Raw genomic sequence first — 20693 nt, forward strand, 5'->3', positions numbered from 1 at the left:
TCAGCTGCTTCTCGTGTGATGCAGCAGGGAAAAAACATGTGAAAAGGCATTCTGACTGAAAGCTGCATGGAAATAACACTCACGGGTGGAGAGACCAAAATGACTATTTCTTCCTATTACCCACTTTAAGCTACAGGAGAAGAACACTGAGCTAAGATAGGTTTTTGCCTGATGCTACAAAGCAGTGGGGCAGGATATGCACTCTAAGAAAGACAGCTGGGTTTCACATACCCATGCTCTTGTGCTTCCATGAAGGTTGAAGTGCATGAATTTTTTTTTGCTAGGTTGCACAAGACTTACAACTCTTTGCATTTGTTCATCAGAGTGAGAGCAAAAAGGGAGGGTCTAGTGAGAATGTGGAAAGAAGCAAGGAATTTGTTGGTCTCTAAATTTTAGTTCAGAGTGGGCACCTGTGAGGCCTTCATACTTTTGAGAGACACAAAATGCTGCAAGTTTAGCTTCTAAAGCTGCTGATAAAGGGCAACTGGGCTTGTAAAATCAGTTCCCATCCCTTTAGCCCCTAGAAGAAATACTTTAGGAACAGTTTCTCTATCTCCTGCATAGATCTATGGCAGGCTGAGCTGGATCAACAGCTGCCAGGTGTCATGAAAATCAGCACAGTTCAGAGTGACAGTGCTTTGGCTTTGAAGTTGCAAAATGTTTTAAAACAGGTAAATATTTTTACTGTTATCTCAATTTTGTGTCAGATAGTCATGCTCCGTGTAAAAGTAAAGAGGAGTAAAATGATTGTCAGTTGTGGAAAACCTGAGTGCAGCCAGAATTATGGAAAACACAAACTCCCCACACCTGTTGCAAATAGGGCGAAACTGTAATTTTCCTTATTCAAGCCCCTTATCTATAAACCGAGCAGGAGTCAGAAAAGGACTTTTTACAAGAAGTGCCACAAGTAGTGGCAAGCCAAGGAAGAATGGACTCAGACTGTAAGAGACTACGTTTCGGTGATGCATTAGTATTAGGAGGAAGTTCCGTAGTGTGAGGGCGGTGAGGCGCTGCCCAGAGAACCTGCGGATGCCCCATCGCTGGGAAGTGTTCAAGGACGTGTTGGACGAGATTTTGAGCAGCACAGCTTAGTGGAAAGCTCCAAGGCACACAGCTGGAACTGGGTGACCTTCACGGCCCGGTCCAACCCCAGCCATGCCGGGACTCCACGGGCACCGCCCTTCCCCGCCCCACCATGGCGGCTCCGCCGCCTCACGGGCCGCCACCGCGCACAGGGCGGGCGGCGAGAGCCACCTTCCTATTGGCCAACCCTCCGCCCGTTCTTCTCTCCTATTGGAGGAGAGCGGCCCGTAGGCGGGGACACTCGCTGAATGGCGGCTGCGGGGGCGAATGGGCGGGCGCGGCCGTGCCTCCCCGCCGGCGCTGGGGCGGGAGCCAATGGGAGCGGCGGGGGGCGCGTGCGGTGCCGGGAGCAGGTAAACAGCGGGGCCGGCCGGGCACCGGGATGGGATGGGATGGGATGGGATGGGGATTGGGATCGGGGCCTGCGGCCGGCGGGGTGCTGGGGCTGGGGATGGATGGGATTGGATGGGATGGGGCCAGACGGGACGGGCCCGGCCTGGCAAGCCGCGGGGTCTCGGGGTCACAGCGCTCCCAGAGCTATCTGTGTCTCTGTGTGTGTATATACGTCCATATGTGTTCTTATAGAGGTGCATATTGCATATTAAAAAATACGTATTTCCGCGTGTGTTTGTGTATGTACATGTGTTACAGTATCTGTAAACCTGTTTCTCCTGGGCGTATCCCGGCTGTCCTTTGGAAGTGCCTCCGGCACACTTTCAGGGGCACGCGGATTTTTGGAGCGTTCAGAAGGGGAGCGAGAACATCTGCATGGGAGCAAGGGCTCCCTCGCCTCCTGCAAAAACTCTGCCGCCTTGGGTGGGGCTTATCTTGGCTTTTTTTTTCCGCTTTCCTTTAATGTTTGTTGCCTGCAGAGTCTCCTGGCCGTGCGCTGGGGTGCACAGGGAGCGCTCCCAGCCCCGCTCTGTGCCTGTGTCCCCTTGGGGGCCCAGGCAAAGCACGGGAAAGTTCCCTGGGACACGGGAACTCAGTCCCAGCACGCGTGTCCTTGGGTGTCCCCAAGTGTCACCTCCAGCCCCTGCTGGCTCTGAGCTATTGGGAACAGTACTGGCACCAGTGTGAGCCGGGCTTTGGGGTTTCACTTGTGTGAGTTCTGCTGCGCTGTGCTGCCTTTATGCTGTGACAAGGAGCGGGCTGATGGAGTATTTGGGCTCGGTGCTGGCAGAATAATCTTCCTGAGCCTGATCTCAGCTTTGCCAGCCCTTTGGGGCTACATCTTGTGCCCTTCTCGAGGGGCAAGAGGAAGCAGTGCTAGTTCAGCCACAAAGTAGAAAGAAAGCTACAGATCTTTGCAACTTCCCATAGCATCTTGTGTTTTGTTGTTTTATGTTCTGGGGGGCTGAAATTGGGTGGTATTTGCACACTGAGATGGTGTGTTCCAAATCCCCTGTCATTTTAGCAGCACACCCATTCTGATTTAGTTTATTGGCAAGAACATGGAAATCCTTCCTGCTTATCTTGGCCCCACCACTTCCGATTTCTTAAAATTTTATTTCCTTCTTTTCATGTTTACCAACAGCACTGGTTGCTGCAGCCAAAACTCAGGAGAACATCAGGCTGTCAGTATCATCCCAAACCTTTCTCTTGATCTAAAAGTAGCAAAAATACATTTCTCTCCCTCTGATTGTCATCAAAGAGAACAATATGGATAAGAAGGAATTTTAACTCTCAAGTGGATAATTAAGTATTCTGCCCAGTTGCAGCAGCTATTCTGTGCTGTATATTGTAGTGGTATTATTTGTGATGGATGAAATGCAAAGCAAAGGATTTAGATTGTTTGCAGCATGAACATAAAAGGCAAAGTGAGGATAAGTCTTAATGTTAGTAACTGGCCCAGTTTAATCAAAATCCATAAAGCAGCATTTTCACAGTTGAGGAAAGAGGTTCTTGCATGAAGGACATCTGGAAAGAAAATCAGTGATTCCTGTTTCCCTGCAGGATTCACAAGAGTGCTATAAAGCAGGATTAATTGTATTTCCACCCCAGCTCCTCTAAGAAACACTTGCTACTGGCCTAGTTTTTGTCCCCTTTCATTTTTGCCATACAGTTTTGAGATTTGGGTCATTTTGCTCTTAAGCATTATGTGAGTTTTTTGAATGGGACGAGAGGAGAGAACTTTGCCTGATATAACTTAGTGCTTCAGCTTGATAAAGGCCTGGGACATTGTTTAATGTATTTAGTAGATCAAGCTCTAAAGCTTTCTGTGAATACAGATACAGCTTACATTTATCTCAGTGCTCCATGTTTTCCATTCCTTCCCCCTTTTCAGCTCAGCCTAGAAAAACAGTCAGTGTGCACAGATGTATTTGCTGTTGTATGAGTAGGAAAGAAGGCTCCCTTGCTTTCCATTATGGTGTATGCAGCATCCTTTTGGCAGGCAGAAATCATCTCCACAAGTTCCTTTCCCTTAGTATTGAAATGAGACCAGAAAACAGTGTGGCTTTGTAACACACCATCTTAGCTGCCCTGTGCTCTGTGGCTCCCTTTTTGTTTGTCAAGCAAGTCCCCAGCTTTCTGTCCTTTCCCTCTGCTCAGCCCAAAGGGTGCTGGGCACGTGTGTGAGAGTGACCAGGCTGGTCCTTCCTCCCCTGGAGGACAGACTGCTCAAACCACAGCTCTCTCTGGCAGCCAGCACAGCCTTGGTGCCAGTTCAAAGTGCACCTTTGATGAATAAATAGTGGCATTAGACAAAATCCCTGCTGGGTCCGTGGTGGGGTGGGTGTGAATCTGCTTGCTGACCAGAAGTATCATGGCAGCTTTGCATGTCCATATCCTTGTTGAGGGAGCATAGGAGAAAATGTCCTTAAAATTGGCTTTATTTCAACATGAGTTTATTTCTTCCCATGTAACTGTGAAGGTTAGTAATTGGCACAGTGGTTTTGTTATTGGTTTAACTCCTCCAGTGGGCATAACTAGGGTATTGAAAGTAGGCTAACAGGCTGTCCCTTCAAAGTCATCTGCAGAATTGCTCTCTTTATGTAGCAAAAATGATTTCTGAAGTAATGTGAAAAAAAGTTCTTCAGTATTTTCTCTGGGTTGTTGAAACCTAAACATTGGTCCCAAACTGTCAGTGAGTAAAGCTTTTTTAATTTCCTTCCTGGTCTCTGACATGAGCAGAAGGTTTTGAGAGTTATTTAAATTCTATAGGTCACAGATCCTGTGGCATGCATAACTTATCCTGTTCCTCATCCAGAAGTATGTCATGATTGAAGGACTTCATGTACCCAACTTCTTTGAAGACCTAAATCCTGTAACTGGAGCAGAGTCTAGTATCCCAGGTGTAAATTGTGAGCCCTCATGTGCTCAGTCAAAAGAGCATGTTAAGCATCCAGAAAGGAGATCTTGGTCTCTGTGAGAAATAAGTACACAAGTGCTAAGCAGCTCACTCAGTAAGAACATGGGATTACTATGAAGCTGACAAGCCTGGTGTGAGGGTTAGCCCTGTTTCCCATAACTGTACCACTTTTTTCACCAAAGGAGGAACAAAATGATATGAAAAAGCAAGAGAAGCCAGGAGAGGAGCAGATGTCTGGAAAATGTTTCACTTGGGTGGATTGAGTTGTTCTAAATTTCTTGAAGGTGCAGATGTGTTGAGGAGGCCTGTGAAAGAAAGTGGGGGGGGTTCTCTTACTCCTACCTCTTTCCTTCCTGAAGACTGAATTTCAGTCTCTTTAATGAGAAGCAAGAATATCTCACAGATCTTCAAAGTATCTCCTCTGATGTCAGGGAGTGCTGGTTGGGCTGTGAATGTATGATTCACATGTAAGTGACTGTGTCCAAATCACGTGGCTTCTTCAGCTTCCTCTTCTATTTCCTGAGACACAGGAGCTTGGGTAAGGTTCTGTAGAGGAGTGTTGTTCTGGTAGATATAACTGCTTAGATATAAATGCATAGAGGTATGGTTTTGCTTGTGGACAAGTGGCTGAGTATCAGAAAGTGATTAATTAATTGCTTTGTTAAGCTGACTTAATAAATGCTAAAAAGAATTTTCCTATTAGTTGCATTTATAACTTCTGAAATCCCAGTTTTAAGGCTGTTCTGTGGTATTCAGGGCAGTGCACCTTCTCCCTCTGGTGTCTAGAAAGAATTGCTGTTCTTTTCCTTTGTGAACTCTTGTCACTGCTTTGCCTGCTTCTTTTGCATAGGTGAAAAGAGGCCAAGTATTTCTAGCCCCCACATTTATTCTCTATGTCTTTGCCCATCCAAGTAGTTTTGCTTTTAATCACAAGACAACATAAGGAAAAACCCACAAGTGGCTCTCCTAAGGAGACGGGTCTTTCCCTTGCTGTGCAAACCTCTTCATTGGCAAAGAGAAGCACTGCTAATAAAATTCATCTGGTTAATAAACAGTCATAAGACAGCATGTAGCTCCTGATTAGTGGCTTATGTAAAGCTGAGGCTCCAGGTTACTAAGAAACTTCTGCTCCTTGCTGATGCTCACGGGAGTGTTGTGTAAGAGCTGAGCTCTCTGAGCTGTCTGACAGGCAGCAGTGTGTGAGGTGAAGCTGTGCCTGGCCCCTGCCAAACAAACACTGAGTGCTGAGAAACCTCCTCTGTGGAAGGTAAGGTGTGCTGATGGGAGAGGGGAAGTAGAAGCAGCAAGTGTGAAAGCTGTGGTAAAGAAAAAGTAAGTTTCTTTAGTGCTGCGTTTTGCTGATATCCGCGCCTGCAGCTGAAGGGATTGTCATGCCTGGGTGAGGGCAGGATAAATCTGCTCCTGGGACAAGATGGAGCTACATGGGTGCTGGGACCTGCTGAATCCTCTTCAGACTTTCAGTTATTTGCAGTGTGGTGTTCACTGTTGTCTTCCCCTGTGCTCTGCTTGTCCCCACAGCCCTGAGTAGTGCTTGGCCGTGCCCTCCTGAGTGCTCCCTTGGAAAGTGGAGATGATCACGTTCATGAACAATTCCGACAGCGAGGAGGAGCCCTGCAATGAGAGAACATCCCTGATGTCTGCAGAGAGCCCTCCAGTACCCTCCTACCAGGATGGCCTGCAAGCCTCAGCAGCAGGGGAAGCACAGGCACATAGGGTAGGTGTGTGTCCCCCATGGGGAACGAGGACATGGGGTGTAGTGACAGAAGTAGTCCTGCTACCCCTCAATCCCTCCTACCACACTGGATTCCAGATTGGCTTTGGTCAGTGCTTTTTCTCTGGTGTCACTCTCAGCCAGCAGCAGCATTGCCTGTTGCCATTTCCTCCACAATGACTTTTCCCTCATTTTTACCTCCATATATACTCCTCCCTTTTCCTTCCTTTTGGTAAAGATACAGGCTTTTAATCAGGACCTGATACACGTAAGACTGTTGCAGGATATCCTTTTTAGCCTTCTTGTTTTGCCAGATACCCTTTGTCTGCTCTGGTCAGATGCAGCTAATGTTAGAACAGAATCCAGTCCAGCTGCCAGCAAAGCAGCAGGATAAAGCAAGCACAGCATTGTTGGGAGAGGAGGAACATGTCGAGCTTTTTTCACCTCAGATGACATTTTTTCTATTTCATTCTGTATGTCTTACCCTTCATATTCCTGTGTCTATATATTTGTATTTGAAGAGGTCCTTAGATATTCATGGGATTGGTTGAAAAACCCTGTTGCAACCTGTTTGCAATGGAATTTAATGGACTTTCTAAAAGTATTGTTTCTATTAGGACTCAGCTGCTATGCTGTGGTGGCCTACAGCAGCCTGGTGAGATATGATGGACTCAAGCTATGAACACAAAGAAAAGGAGCATCTTACACATTTGCTAATGTTTCTTTTCAGAAGAGACGAGCAGGCAGCAGCCGTGGCCCGAACAATATTGCTGGTGGAGAAATGTCTGGCTCGGGTGTTCCAGTGAGAGAAAGCACCCTGGAAAATGAAGAGGAGGAACTGACTCTGAAATATGGAGCAAAGCATGTAATCATGCTCTTTGTGCCTGTCACCCTTTGTATGATTGTTGTCGTCGCCACCATAAAGTCAGTGCGCTTCTATACGGAGAAAAACGGGCAGCTGTAAGTGGGGGCTGCAAACAGCACGAGTATGTGGGACCCCCTGCTCACACACACACCCTGTGCATGCACACTGCTTCCTTGGCAGGCTGGCAACCTTTACACAGGTAAAGGTGGCTGTGGAAACATGCAGAATGGTGACTGAAGTATGCTATGTTCACCTGTGTAAGTTTTTCCCAACACTGATCCCCTAGCGCTGTCGTTTAGGGTGCCCTGAGTGAGGCCTGTGAGCAGCATAGTAATGAAGCTGTTTCATTCTGCAGCATAAAAAGCCCAGGCTGAACTCCTAGGCTGTTCACTCACTAGCTGGCAGTAATCAGCATGTTCATTTGGATGAGTGTCTCATTTCCTGGTGATATTTCTGGTTCCTAAGGACTCATGTGCGAGGTGTGGATACGTAATTTCATCCAGCTCCTGTTGACAGTGCCTGGCTCCTGGGGTTCTGTGCTTCACATATGGAGTGGAGAAAGGGGGACTGGGGTCCCTTGAACTGAATCAAAAGAAACAAAATGGGGGAAGAGGTGTAGGGGGTGAGAAGGGATGAAATAGTCCAAGACTCTCCTACCAACTGTGGAAAGAAAGGGTGTCCCCCATTTCAGAACAGCACCTGGAAGTATCCTTGTAATTATCATGGAGAGGTTCTAGAGCATGCCATAAAAATTCATGACCTGCAGAGCACTTACTAAAATAAAGTCATTTATACTCTAGCTCTTTTTGCTCAGAGCTCTGCCAGCCACAGCTGCTCTGTAAGAATGTGCTTTTGATAGAGACCACTAATCTTTAGTTGATAATTAACTTGAGCCCAGCCCCTTCAGAGGCTGCATCTCACGTTTGCTGTCCTTGGCAGTCCTACCTCCCTTTCTTTCCCACACAAGAGAGGTCTGGCTTTATCTGGGACAGATGGTTAGAAGAGAATATCTATACTTTATATGGCTTTTGCTTTATCCTGCAGGATCTACACCCCTTTCAGTGAGGACACCCCATCTGTGGGCCAGCGTCTCCTGAACTCGGTGTTGAACACCATTGTAATGATCAGTGTCATCATTGTAATGACTGTGTTCCTAGTGCTGCTCTATAAATATCGCTGCTACAAGGTAAAGTGTTCCTGCCAGAGCCTCTTGCACCTCTGTGCTGTCAGCCTGGGATCAGATGGGCCTTGCAAGGCAGTGAGAAACAGGCACTGCACTGGCTCATCCTCATCTTGGGCACAGCAGCAATCACGCTGTGCAGAAGTCTTTGTCAGTAGTGATGGAGCTGTGGCACTGAACAGGTTTTTTTTTTGGTCAGTAATGGCAGGCCCTAAAAAAAAAGGTCTGCTACTTTGTGTTAGTCAGGTCTGAGTTTTCTGCATCTGATCCAAATGCTTTGCTATTTGTACTTATGGACCAAGTTGTACCATATGCTATGAATGCCTTCTGTTAAGACATTTTAGACAAGTTTTGTGGGAACTGGTATTACTCCTGACTGTGGAAGCACTGATAGAAGAGCACAAGGCTTGGAGGGAAAGGCACATTCAGGTTCTGTGGTGCTCAGGGAGTTCTTATATATGTTACCAGTCCAGCATTTGAACTCTGTTTATTCCTGCTTTTTAAACTTGTCCCAAAGACAGAATTTAATTTACAGCCTTGGGCAAACCCATCCTCCTTCCTGGCAAACAGAAAGAATGTGCTCACCTGTATGAGCTAGCAGCCAGTGTGGATACCCATGAAAATGGTTAGGCCAGAGACTGAAAAAAACCCAAACCAACTAAAACCCTGAGAGACAGAATACAAAATAAAAGTGGGAGAACTGGGAGGAACTGGCTGTCCTTCCTTCAATGGCCATAGGGAAGGCAGGGTCTTAGGACACTGGAAGAGGAATGCAGAAGGAGACTATTGGGCTGCAGTTCTGTGACCTCTGCAGGGGTAACAGCCCCTACAATCACTGTTTCTTCTTGCCCTTGATAGTTCATCCATGGCTGGCTGATCCTGTCCTCCTTGATGCTGCTCTTCCTCTTTACCTACATATACCTCGGGTAAGTGGGAATGGTGCAGGTAACCTGGCACTTCAGGGCTCCTTCACCTCTTTGCTGAGAATTCCCACTTTGAATAAGAAAATGCATGTGTCCCCTTCTCTGAATGGGCATTTAAGTGTCGTTAGAAGAAGATAGCTTTCTTTTTTAAAAAGTGGAAAAGAAGATCTTTATTAGTCAATGCTCAATTTAAAAAAATTGTTAGGAAGTTATACTCTGAGCATGACATGAACAGACTGAATCTTGTGGTACAGAGCCCTGGATTATACATTGAAAAACATGTGGAAAGGTACTTTGTGTGCCAAGTTGCTTTTCTGATTTGTCTTTTTTCTTAGACAACACTGTTTCAAGCTCATTTCCTTAGCTCCCAGCTCAAGTGAAAGGAAACCTTTACTTGTGGGTGACATTTGTTAAAACATTTTCATTTTTAACTGTGAGCATATTGTAGCTGGTGGGATAACACTGAAGCCACAGGCCTATTCTCATTTAAGACTTGAACTCTTGCCTGCTCAAACCCTTGGAATTGCTGTTGAACTGAAGACTAAGGCAGTGTGGTGCTGGTCTGGAACACAGCACATCCATCTCATGCAGGAGGAACAGAGCTCAGAGCAGCAAGTAGCCAAAGGGCAGGTTCCCCTTTCATGATGAGAGTTGCTCTGTTCTGCTTCCTCCTGGTGTATTTGGGGGCTGTTCTGTTTAACTACAGCAGTGGGATGCTTTGCATGTCACTTGCTTTCACTGCTTAGCTAACTTTTCTTGTGGTATTCCAGTGAAGTATTGAAGACATACAACGTGGCCATGGATTATCCCACTCTGTTCATAGTCATCTGGAATTTTGGAGCTGTTGGAATGATTTGCATCCACTGGAAAGGTCCCTTGCAGCTCCAGCAAGCTTATCTCATTATGATCAGTGCTCTAATGGCATTGGTGTTCATTAAATATCTACCTGAGTGGTCAGCATGGGTGATTCTAGGTGCAATCTCCATCTATGGTAAGTCTGGGATGTGACTCTCAAGGTGTGGCTCCTGGAGAGGTTACTCTGAGGCAATCTCAGGACTCTGCATATTCTTCAAAAAAAAAAAAAACAAACAACTTTATGGTGTGAAAAGCTTTAGAAAGTGCCAGATGGGCAATTAATTTGACTCCCTGCCTTGTCAGTTGCTAATTGTTCGTGTAGTGTACCTCAACCAGGTCTTTCAAAGTGGATCACCAAGTTGGGGAAGGATTGAACCTCACCTAGCTGCATGGTAGGGGTGGTTTGATTTCTATCAGTACAGACCTGACAGTCTTGCAGGTTTTGTTTATTGTTATCAAGAGATCATGGATTTTGGTATGAGTTATAAGTTTCAAGAGAACCTGCAGAACAAGAGGGAGGAGATCTGATGGAGGAGAGAAGGTAGGCAAAGGGCATTCATTCATACACAGAGCCAGTGTACATAGTGATGGATTGTGGAATGTGAACAAAGCACCCCCACTCTTCCTATAATTAAATTTAACATCTCACTGAAATGCTGCCATCTGCTTTCAAAGAACTCGTGGTATTCTCAAGGGGCTTTTTATAGGATTAGCACAGTGAAAACTCTTACTATTACATTAAGGCTTGGAGACAGTATTTTAAGTGAACAACACTTTCAGGGACTAAAACAGCTAGAGTTATGCAAAGTGGTGGAAAGTGCCATTCAGGAAATCATTTGGTTTATATGGATAGATGTAAATTTGAGGGGAGAATATATTCTTAAAGAATGTAAAATATGCATGACAGTTCAAGATGAGAGTGGTCCTTTTCTTTCTGCAGATCTGATGGCTGTTCTCTGTCCCAAGGGGCCACTGAGAATGCTGGTAGAAACTGCACAGGAGAGAAATGAGCCCATTTTCCCTGCATTAATATATTCATGTGAGTAAGATTGCAATGTTAATGTTTTTAGCCAAATGAAACTCTATTAGTTTCTGTATCAAAGCAAAAAGCACTGTCTTAGCTACCTTCTTGCCTTAAGAATGGTGCCCAATTATGTTTTGGAACAGACCATTTGTAGAAAGCCTTATTTATCTGCTACAATGTTGCTAACTCTAATTAGCCAAAGGGAGACCTCATTTACCTTGTGAAGCTGAATGTTCACAAACAGATTTATCCTGTCATGAATATAGTGCAGAATATGGCTCTTTTTTTCTGCACACAAAACCCTGTGTGAGGTGGGTAGCAGTGTTTGCCAAGATCTGTGATGAGGTGATGCTCACTCAATACATGTATTTATTGTGTGTATGCTTTACTTTAAACATGTGATGAAGTTCCATGCTTCCTGCAGCCTCCTCTTGCCCTTTGTACTGTACAGATGGCAGTGCTTAGAATAGAATTGTTTTACTGTTCATTGTTTGGCTGCTCACTTTGCAGAGGCTCCATTCAGTTTGCAGTAAACAGAATCAGTCTCTGCAAACAGGTACCCCTATCCAAAGGTATCCACATGCTTAAGATAAGATTGTTGGAAGGCAGGAGACCCAACACTCATAGGACCTGAACTCAAGTGCTTCATGGACCTCAGTGACTTCTTCATTACATCACTTGGAAGATGAAGGGCTATTCCCAAATGTTTGCTGCTAAGCTGAGGATGCCTACAACCTGACTTTTTTTTTTTCTTCAAGCATTTAATGTTACATAAATGCTTTTATGTGTTCCAAGCAGAGTCTCAGTTCACCTCATCTGCCTTCCCTTTTACAGGAGATTCTGTTACATTGACCTGAGACAATCTAGATGAAATCTCTCACTCTCCCTCACGTTTTAGTTAACAAACAAAAGAGTTTTCCTAAAGGAAAATGTAGTTCAGCAAATAATAAACACTGAACAAAAAGTTCTTGTGCAGAATGTCAGTGTCTCCATTGCAAGACTACACTCTGTGGCTCCCTCCAGATGCAAAAAACATCACCTTGTCTGAGCTCATCATGGAAAAGCAGGCACTGTGTTTGCTTTGGCTTATTTTGTTTAGCTTAGCTTCTATAAAATCAGGGAGACTGATGCACACCTAAATAAAAGGCCAATTTGAGTTCCACTGACTTTGGAATGATTGGTATTCCTTTTAATTTAGGGATCCCAAACATCAGTTGCTATTGAAACCAAAATAAAAATATGCAATATTTTGACAGGATAGAACTAAAACAGGCAGAGAGAAAACTTGCATTCTGATAACTCCTGCAATCCCTTGCTTGTGTGCTGTATCTTTAGCAGAACATGAATAAGCTGTGTTAGTTAACCTCTGGTCACCTTTTGTACTACCATCATTCCCTGAAAAATTGTTTTCTTTGAAGAGAAGAGCCAGAAATCAGGGAGAAAACAAAGGAGTTGAGGACCCTAGTTCTGGAATTTTGCTTTCTTTAACCCACAGAGAAGATATTATTGACTCTTGTACTCTGGGACTTTCTTAAAACCTGAATGGATGGATGGCCTTGCCTTTCTCCCACCTTGGTGTCTCAGTGCCTAGGGAAACCAACTGTTTTAGAAGAATTTACAGGGGCAAGGGTTTGTATTTTTAGGAACAGCTAAATACTTATTTCCTCTGAGCTATAGTGGCCAATGTTTTAGCAGCTGATTACTTTCTTTCTTCCAGCTGCTATGATGTGGACAGTTGGAATGGCAAAGCCAGACACAGCAGCAAGAGGACCAAGCCAGCAGACATGGGATGCAGGTTTGTTTGCATGTCCCTCTCCCATACAGAGCACTGTCCTACAGAAATAATAAATATGTTTGAGACTGAACATAGACAAAAGCCCCCAAATCCTGATGGATGAAATTTTTTTTTCAGTGTTGTTACTTGCAGAACTCAGTGGCAGCAAAGATGAACAGTGTAGGAAGCTCCAGTATTCAGGTCACTTTTGTTTTAAAAAAACCCCAAACAAACAACCAATCAAATAGAAGTGTTGTTCAGCTTACATATTTGGTGTACTGAAGTCAAAGCTGAAAGTGAGCTAGTGGGGGGTCATTTTTCCATACTGGGGATGGTAAATGACAATATAGGCTCCTAAATAATAATACTGAGGAGCTGGTGAACTTCAGTGTTGCATTCAGACCAGTGTCATGGAGTGCCTCTCTGTAAGTGCAATATGGCTCACCCTGCTAAAGAAATGTCTTTACCCTTGGGCAAAGCCTTGTGTTAAGACAGTTATCCACCAGCAGCTTTTTTGATTCAAGTTTACATTGTAGCTGGGTGATTTTGCTTTCATCTTCTTGCAATACAAATTAAACTGCACTTTTAAGGTGATTGAATAAAATCTCACTTGTTTTAGGAGGATTTCCCTCTAGTCCTGTTGCACTTCAGAGATCATAGTACCTTTGAATGTTGAAGCAATAAATGTGTGCAAAGGTTTGATAAGGGAACGTGCTGCTTATTTCAGGATGAAGCGGCTGACGCACGGAGGAATGGCAGGGACACAATCCTGCTGTGACATGGGGCACAGAGCAGGCACACACTACATGCTGAGGGGTACAGAATGCTCTGTGGAAGCTCTGTGTCCCAGATCACAGTCTGCTTGCACCTGCAGCAGCTGCAGCCTGTCAAACTGACATGGACTGCAGAGTTTGTAGGAGCTTCTGAAAAATAGGAGCTGTCAGATAGAGTCATGTGTCACAGACTGGCTGCTTCTGAAAGTACTGCCAAAGGCTCTGTCAGATGTGCTTCAGCAGAGGGGGGAAAAAGTTAAATTTGTGCACAATGAAATGTGTCTGCTTTCTGCATGTGAACAGTCAGCTCCAACGTCAGTGTGACTCAGGACTTCTCTCATAAATGGCAGTCCTCTTAATCATCCATGTTTGTTGTATGACTATGGTTAGGGGATACCTGAGCACCTCCATCTCAAAGGAATAACACTGTGGGAATGCATATTAACTTTTGTGGGTTTTCCTTGTCATCCTGACCTGTGCAGAGCAATGTTAGGTCTCACTGTGTACATTAAAGCCATTGAGCACCTGAGTGGCTGCCAGAGAAGCTGTGAACGTGCATCCTTCCAACTGTTCCAAATAATAACACACAGGTTTCTCCCAAGGCTGCTAAATGTCTCAGCTTCAGCTGGTCCTGATGGCCACAACTCCAGGAGACAAAGGGCTTACCCATTGCAGGGCAGCTTCACAGGAGTGTGGATTTCATGGACTAAAACATGTTATAAATGTAGCTGTCTCTTGTGTTTCTTTTTTTTTTTTTGTAATCCACTCTTGGCCTGTTTGTGTGGAACCAAGCTGAGGATGGGAGAGAACACCTCAGGAGCCCTTCACATGCAGAGTCTCAGATGTCAGAGACGAGGAGTCCTGTTCCAACCCACCCCATCACTTCTTTAGAGGAGCTCGAGGAGGAGGAAAGTAAGGGAAGCTTTATGCCTTGTTTCCAGTGTAGTCAGAGCCTGACACTTTTACTCTTTGTGGCTAACACTCTGTTTGTTACCTTGTTTGGTCTAATCACAGTTAATTTGAATAGTAGTGCTCGCTCAGCAACGAAGATCTGGAGTCTGACTGTGTGTTACCTCTTGCTGCTGCAGATTCTGTTTTGAGATTGTGGTTCCAGTGACATCTGTTGGCTATGTGTGCAGTTTAAACAGTTTCTTTTCCCTTTGACTCCTGTCCCTCTCTGCCCTTGTGCTTCCTCAGCTGATGATTTGTAAAGCAACCCAGGGAAGCACCTTAGAGAGAGGACAAAAGCAGTCAGCCTGCTAGGGAATGTGTGGGTCCAGGTTGGTAGCCAGTACTAGGAACCTTCACTTGATACCCAGAGGACAAGAATTTGTTTAGGAGGAAGCAAAACAGGAGGCTCAGAATTAACACTTGTTTTCTTTTTCCACTTCTTTCAGGGGGTGTGAAGCTGGGCCTTGGAGACTTCATATTTTACAGTGTGCTTGTTGGGAAAGCAGCTGCCACAGCCAGTGGAGACTGGAATACCACACTGGCCTGCTTTGTAGCCATTCTCATAGTAAGTGAGCAACTTTTAAAAGCTCTGTCACACCCTGTTCAGCACAGAAGTGTTGCCAGAAGTACCAGCAGCTGAGCACTGCTAAATCAGCCCAGGTAACCTGTTGGGTATTTAGGAATACTCTGTCTCTAGGCTTTAAACAGCCACCACAGTCCAGACTAATCAGAGCAGAGCCAAGTGTGGACATGGTGGGGGTGAAACAGCCCCAGGGAACTGCTGGTGTGTTTGCTTCAACTACAAGAGTCAATATTAGGAACTCCTCACTGATTAGCAAGTGTAGTTATAAAGGTTAACTCCATTATTCAAAGGGGAGCTGATAGTTTAGAGGGTGAAGACTTATCTTACTCCACTATTTGAACTGGAAAAAATGAAAAGGAATGAGACTTAGATCCACAGAAATGATCAGTAGGAGGAGATGACTAACATGCTGTAGCTGCTAAAGAGTTAGTCCTGCTAGGTCTAATGAAGACACACTGTTAAGTTCCACCTGAGTGGAAAATAATTACTATGCACTTGCTGTTTACCTCAACATCCTCATAGCAATTAACCAGAAAGACTACAGCAGGATTTTCAGAATGTAAGAGAAAATGTATTACTGTTCCCTTCTTGGGCCTCTATTTTCCTACGTAGATCCCAAGGCCAGTGCAAGTGACTGTCACTTGTGAAGACTGTGCATCAAAAAGTCTTTATAGTGGTTATCTTTTTTCTTTTGCCTTCACTCAATCAGGATTGAATGCTCAAGAGACAGATTTCTTGTTCAGACTTGGTTGTTTATTAAATCTTATCTCCAGTACAGAGAGTTCTTCAGCACTTCTAGCTATCAAGCCAAAAGAGAGAAAATGGAAGTGAATATAGCTGGCTGCAAGGTCTTTTAAAGGCTCACTATCTAATTAAAAGCTAACATTTATATTATTTATACTTCTGATCCAATAACCAAACACCTGTGACCCACAGTGCAGCAGTAACTATACAGTCCAAAAACTACTACCTGAAATAATGAAGAAGAAGGAACAAGAAGGAAAAAAGAGACAATGCCCAAGAACATCCATCTTGTGCCATACCTATGACTAGATTCTAAAAACCCCAAATTCCAAACCCTTCACCATGTGAAATTACACACTTTATTCTAACTACACACTAGTGATTCTAACTCCATCACTCCAATTTGGAAGCCTTCCCCAGGTCCTCAAGTCAAAAGCAGTGTTCTCCTGGGGGTCAGTGTCAGAAAGCACTGAAAGTTCAAAACTCCCAGGCTTCAGGGTTCCAACAAAAAAGCATGTGAACTAGGATTGAGCTGCCTTCACTAGAGTCTGTACAGTGTAGCTTCCCAACCCCAGAGGACAGAGAAACCCACAGGATCACTTAGCTCCATATGCTGCAGTCCACCACAGGGTCCCTTTGCTGGGGGAAATGTTCTTGTTAAAAACTTAGAACTTGTTCCCTCTCCTTTTGCAGTTTCATAATCTTGCTGCTGTGTGGCTTTCTGCTTCCCAAAAATGTCCCTCCAGTTTCCCAGCAGTAAGCACACCTTAAAAGAGATGGGATGTAAAGAGCAGGTGTAGGCCAGATATGGTCCCTGAGAGAGTAAGAACTACAGGCTCAGATGGATTGTGAACAAGTTTGCAATCTAGAAACAACTGATTTAAAATAAAATAATTTTTAAAATCATGTCTGCTGATCTTTAGCTGGTGGATAATTTTGAAGCCCAGTGTCTTTGAAATTTTGTCATTATGGAAGAATTAAAAGGGGCTCTGATGAGAGAAGGAATTAATATCTAAAGGCACTTAACCATAGTATCTACCCAGAATATACAACAGCTTCCTCCCATGCTGCAAAAAGCAGATCTTGGCCTGCTATCCAGATAAAATCAGAACTCAGACTTTATAATAAGCAATCCAGCCAAAAGAACAGCAGTAGATATTTGATTTGGGTTTAGTTTTCTTTTTTCCTCCTTTTTTTTTTTTCTTTCTTTTTTTGCCCCAAGGGACCTTGTAAACTGAGAATGTGTTATAAGTACATCTTGCTGTGTATTGGAGACCTTCAGTGGAACTCCTATCTGTGCAGCTCACCAGGATTTAAGTGCTTTTGTCTGCTGGATCAGTACTTCATAATGGCACAGAACAAGGAGTAAGATACTGTGTAAAGAAGTTTACCTCTTGGGCTCAGCTGTACCTTTGTACTTGCTGTTTATACCACTTTCTCAGCAGACAGCTGTGCTCAAGGCTGCTGAGGAAAAACATGGCCAACTTGTGTGAGAAATGAAGCTGTGGGCAAATACACATCTGCTGGTAGCTCAGGCTGGCTTCAGTGCTTTACAGTGCATATAGATAATTATCTGTATATTGGCTTGTTGGTGACAGATGTATTTTTGGTTGTCTTACTATTATCTTCTTGTGTTTTTGATTCTCTTCTCTCTGGCAGGGTTTATGCCTAACACTTTTACTACTGGCTGTTTTTAAGAAAGCACTGCCTGCTCTTCCCATCTCCATCACCTTTGGCTTGATATTCTACTTCTCGACAGACAACCTTGTGCGACCATTCATGGACACCCTGGCCTCCCACCAGCTGTATATTTAGAAGAAGTGGGAGTTAGAGGATTCTTTTTCAAGCTTTGCTGTGAAGTATGGTACAATGTTTGGAATAGGTCATAAAGTTTTTACACTTAGTGCCATATATTTGTAAGGAAAACACTAATTCTGTGACATGCTGTGTACTAAAAACCTAATAGTTACGTGTTGAACTGAGATTTTTCACAGGACTCTTGGTGAGAAACCTGGCTCCTTACTGATGTCAGAGTGTTACTTTTATTTTATTTGATGTGCACAGTGGCTGTTATGAGCCCAGAAACCTGTATGTAGCATGGAACACTGGAGAGGTGAGAGGTCTGATCTTCCAGGGGCTAAGTAAGGTGTTTAGCCCTGGCACTGCAGTCATCTTTAGCCACACTAGAATTTCTAAGTCTTCACACATTTGAGTGCAGTACAAACAAAGGTGCAAGTGATGTGAAAAGCACAGCTGGCAGCATGCACAGAGCAATGTGTGAGCCATTAGAGAAATGAGGTTGAACTTCCTACATTGGCTGCTGTGCACACAGCACCTGCTGGAATTGCCCCAAAGGCTCATTTATTGTGACCTTAGTTAGACACAGTGAGCCAAGAGGGATCAGGACAGGATGGCAGTGGTGGGATGTGTGAACATCAGGCTCCTGGCTCTGAGCACATCCACCACTGCAGCAAGCAGCTGATGAAGGCAGGGCTGCCCCTTCCAGTGCACCAGATCCTCAGTGTGTGGAAACAGATACTGCTCTCTCCTCCCAATGCTTTATTTCTTAGGAAATACATTTCTGGGTCCATTCTACAATCCTGAAATGACCCTAAGGTGGAAATGACTGAACAACAGTAAATCAGACCTGTAACTTACTGTGTGTGTTTCTGGTCTCATTTCTGTGCATTGTTGTAACTACTCCAAAGGAGGATTTACATTCCCTTTATTAAGAGGTCCTCTCTTACACTGACTGAGACTTGGTTTACCTAGGTTTTTGTACTGTTTAAAGATTATTTGTTTAATTACAATTTTTAAAATAGCTATTTAGTGACAAATGGACTCTTTTGGAAATATCCAGTCATAGTTTATATCAAAATATTGGGGTGCAAACTTCAATCTCTCATTACATTACTTTTGGGAATAGCTATACACACTCAAATGAGTTCATTAAGAAAATCACAGTCCTTGATGCTGTGATTAAGAAAATCATAATGCTTGATGTCAGTAAAAAATACATAGGACAGACTGAACCTTTATGTTTTGTCCACTGTTGAAAATAATTTTATTTCTACTCTTTGAGTCAGTTTTTCAATAGTTGCCAAAGTTCTGTGATTTTTTCTTTTCTTTTTACTTGTGTCTGTTACTCAAACAAGCTCAGTTTTCTTTGACAGCTGATCAGTGTCAGTAAATGTAACATGCAAGATTTCATGAATAATGCAATATCATTGAGAGACACAGAATTTAATTTCTGGAAATAGTTTTTAGCTAAGGCTTTGAATTACACTTTTTTTTATGTAGTGTTTTTTCCAGTAGACTTGTTCAAGTTCATCTGCTTTGATATTTAACAAGGACATCACACAGGTGATTCAGAGTAATTTTTAAAAAGTGCATAAGGGTTTTTACAAGGAGTGTGTGTGTGTGTGTGTGTGTGTGTGTGTGTGTGTGTGTGTGTGTGTGTCTCAGTCTCAGTCTGGACAAGTCAGTAACTCTTGGTCTTTGTTAGTTTTCTGTCCTCATTTCTCACATTAGCAATGTTTGGACTTAACAACTGCAGACAGAGTTAACTGTTACTAAAAGGTATTTCCTTTGGAAATGTAAATCAGTAGAGCTTTGTTTACTGATTTTTAAGGTTTATGTGAGAGTCGCTTTTTCTATTTGTTAGTTTGTGTTTGTTTTTTCAATGAAAACAGTTATGGGGCCAAATCAGACTAGAATCACTGGGAAACATGATTTTACTTTTTGCATTGCATGGTGTAGAGAGGATGAGTGTTATTTGTATATACTGAAAGAAAAATCCTGTTTGGCTTCTCAGGGTTGTAGCTTATTGTTAGAAACTATTTCTGTAAAAGCAGAGTTGATACTTGAAGAAACTGGGAGGGGAATCTTCACACACTGAAGGATCACCACTGGTTCTCTGCAGATACCTGCTTGCCAAAGATTGGCCTTCCACTGACCAATTCTGCAGAACTTAAAAGAATTTTAATTTAAAAGGTAATGGAGCAAGAGATTCTGGCAGTGCAACAGAATGTATTATCCTGATGAGTGATAGGAGTATATGGATATACTGGAGTGGTTGTAATTGTGTACAAGTTCATATGTATTTACTACAAATATATATTTGTGTTTGTGTGTGCATATACACACAGACACACAAATTTTAAAATTACGTGATTTCTCATCTCTTTAGACCTGTGCATGAAGTGAAGTTTTGTCTGTGATATTAACATATTAACATATTAAGATGTGCAATGCAGAGGGCAGGATTTACCCTACTCATAGCTGGCTGCTACATCAGATACTGACTCAGTGACCTGGCAACTTGAATCAGCAAAGCATTTGTCTGCCTAATGTTACATTAGTGTCACCCTGCTGCATGCTCTGAAGAAATCCTACTGTTCCCCCTGATGTGCATCCCTGAAACAGCACAGCTCAGGTACATTGAGGTGACACTTTCTTGATGCTGGTCTCATTCAACATCTGAAGTCCTACAGGAGGTGCCATGTGTTGGCATTTTCCTGTGTGATCCAGGTCACACTCACCCTTCCTCTACAGTATGAAATGAATGTTTCAGTGCATCTAGTCTCAGATGTAGCTTGGGCATACATCAGTCTTTAAGATCTAAGATTGAAGCCAAGTCCATGAACAAAAATGTTGTGGTGAGCCTGCCTAATGCAACCCCCTCAGTGAAACTTTTGGTGGGAGGTCTGGGGTTTTGTTTAAGTGTCTGCTGTTTGTCAAAAACTGGAGATGAACCCTGTCCTCAGAGGATGCACAAGAAGCATCACAGTCATAATGAAAGAAACAGAAACAGGATAGTCCTTGCAGAAGCATACAGCTTTCATTTGAAAATGAAAAGGACCATCTCATGGTCTCATTCATAAAACCTGAGTT

At 43.7% G+C, this 20693-nt stretch overlaps 1 protein-coding gene and 1 long non-coding RNA gene across 3 annotated transcripts; one reads left to right on the forward strand and one right to left on the reverse strand.

The window, feature by feature from the left end:
• The first annotated feature begins 1310 nt into the window (after positions 1 to 1310).
• Positions 1311 to 19968, forward strand: PSEN2 (presenilin 2). Of its 2 annotated transcripts, XR_013773460.1 has the most exons (12): positions 1311 to 1436; positions 5936 to 6131; positions 6859 to 7088; positions 8038 to 8179; positions 9032 to 9099; positions 9867 to 10087; positions 10892 to 10990; positions 12693 to 12770; positions 14315 to 14434; positions 14920 to 15038; positions 17460 to 19226; positions 19266 to 19968. XR_013773460.1 is itself a non-coding variant. In XM_079299024.1 (11 exons), exons 2-11 carry the CDS (start codon positions 5988 to 5990, stop codon positions 17613 to 17615), a joined length of 1377 nt encoding a protein of 458 aa, XP_079155150.1. In that variant the 5' UTR covers positions 1311 to 1436; positions 5936 to 5987; the 3' UTR covers positions 17616 to 19968. The 2 variants fall into 2 exon arrangements, 1 of the variants encoding a protein (XP_079155150.1); XM_079299024.1 differs by having other exon boundaries at positions 17460 to 19968.
• LOC306798772 lies at positions 12939 to 14913 on the reverse strand. Its single transcript, XR_013773461.1, has 2 exons — positions 14596 to 14913; positions 12939 to 13198 (listed from the first exon to the last, which is right to left on the reverse strand). It is a non-coding gene; the product is annotated as an uncharacterized lncRNA (long non-coding RNA).
• Positions 19969 to 20693: the final 725 nt, after the last annotated feature.

Source organism: Erithacus rubecula, assembly GCF_903797595.1.
Source record: "Erithacus rubecula genome assembly, chromosome: 2".
Classification (NCBI taxonomy): Eukaryota; Metazoa; Chordata; class Aves; order Passeriformes; family Muscicapidae; genus Erithacus; species Erithacus rubecula.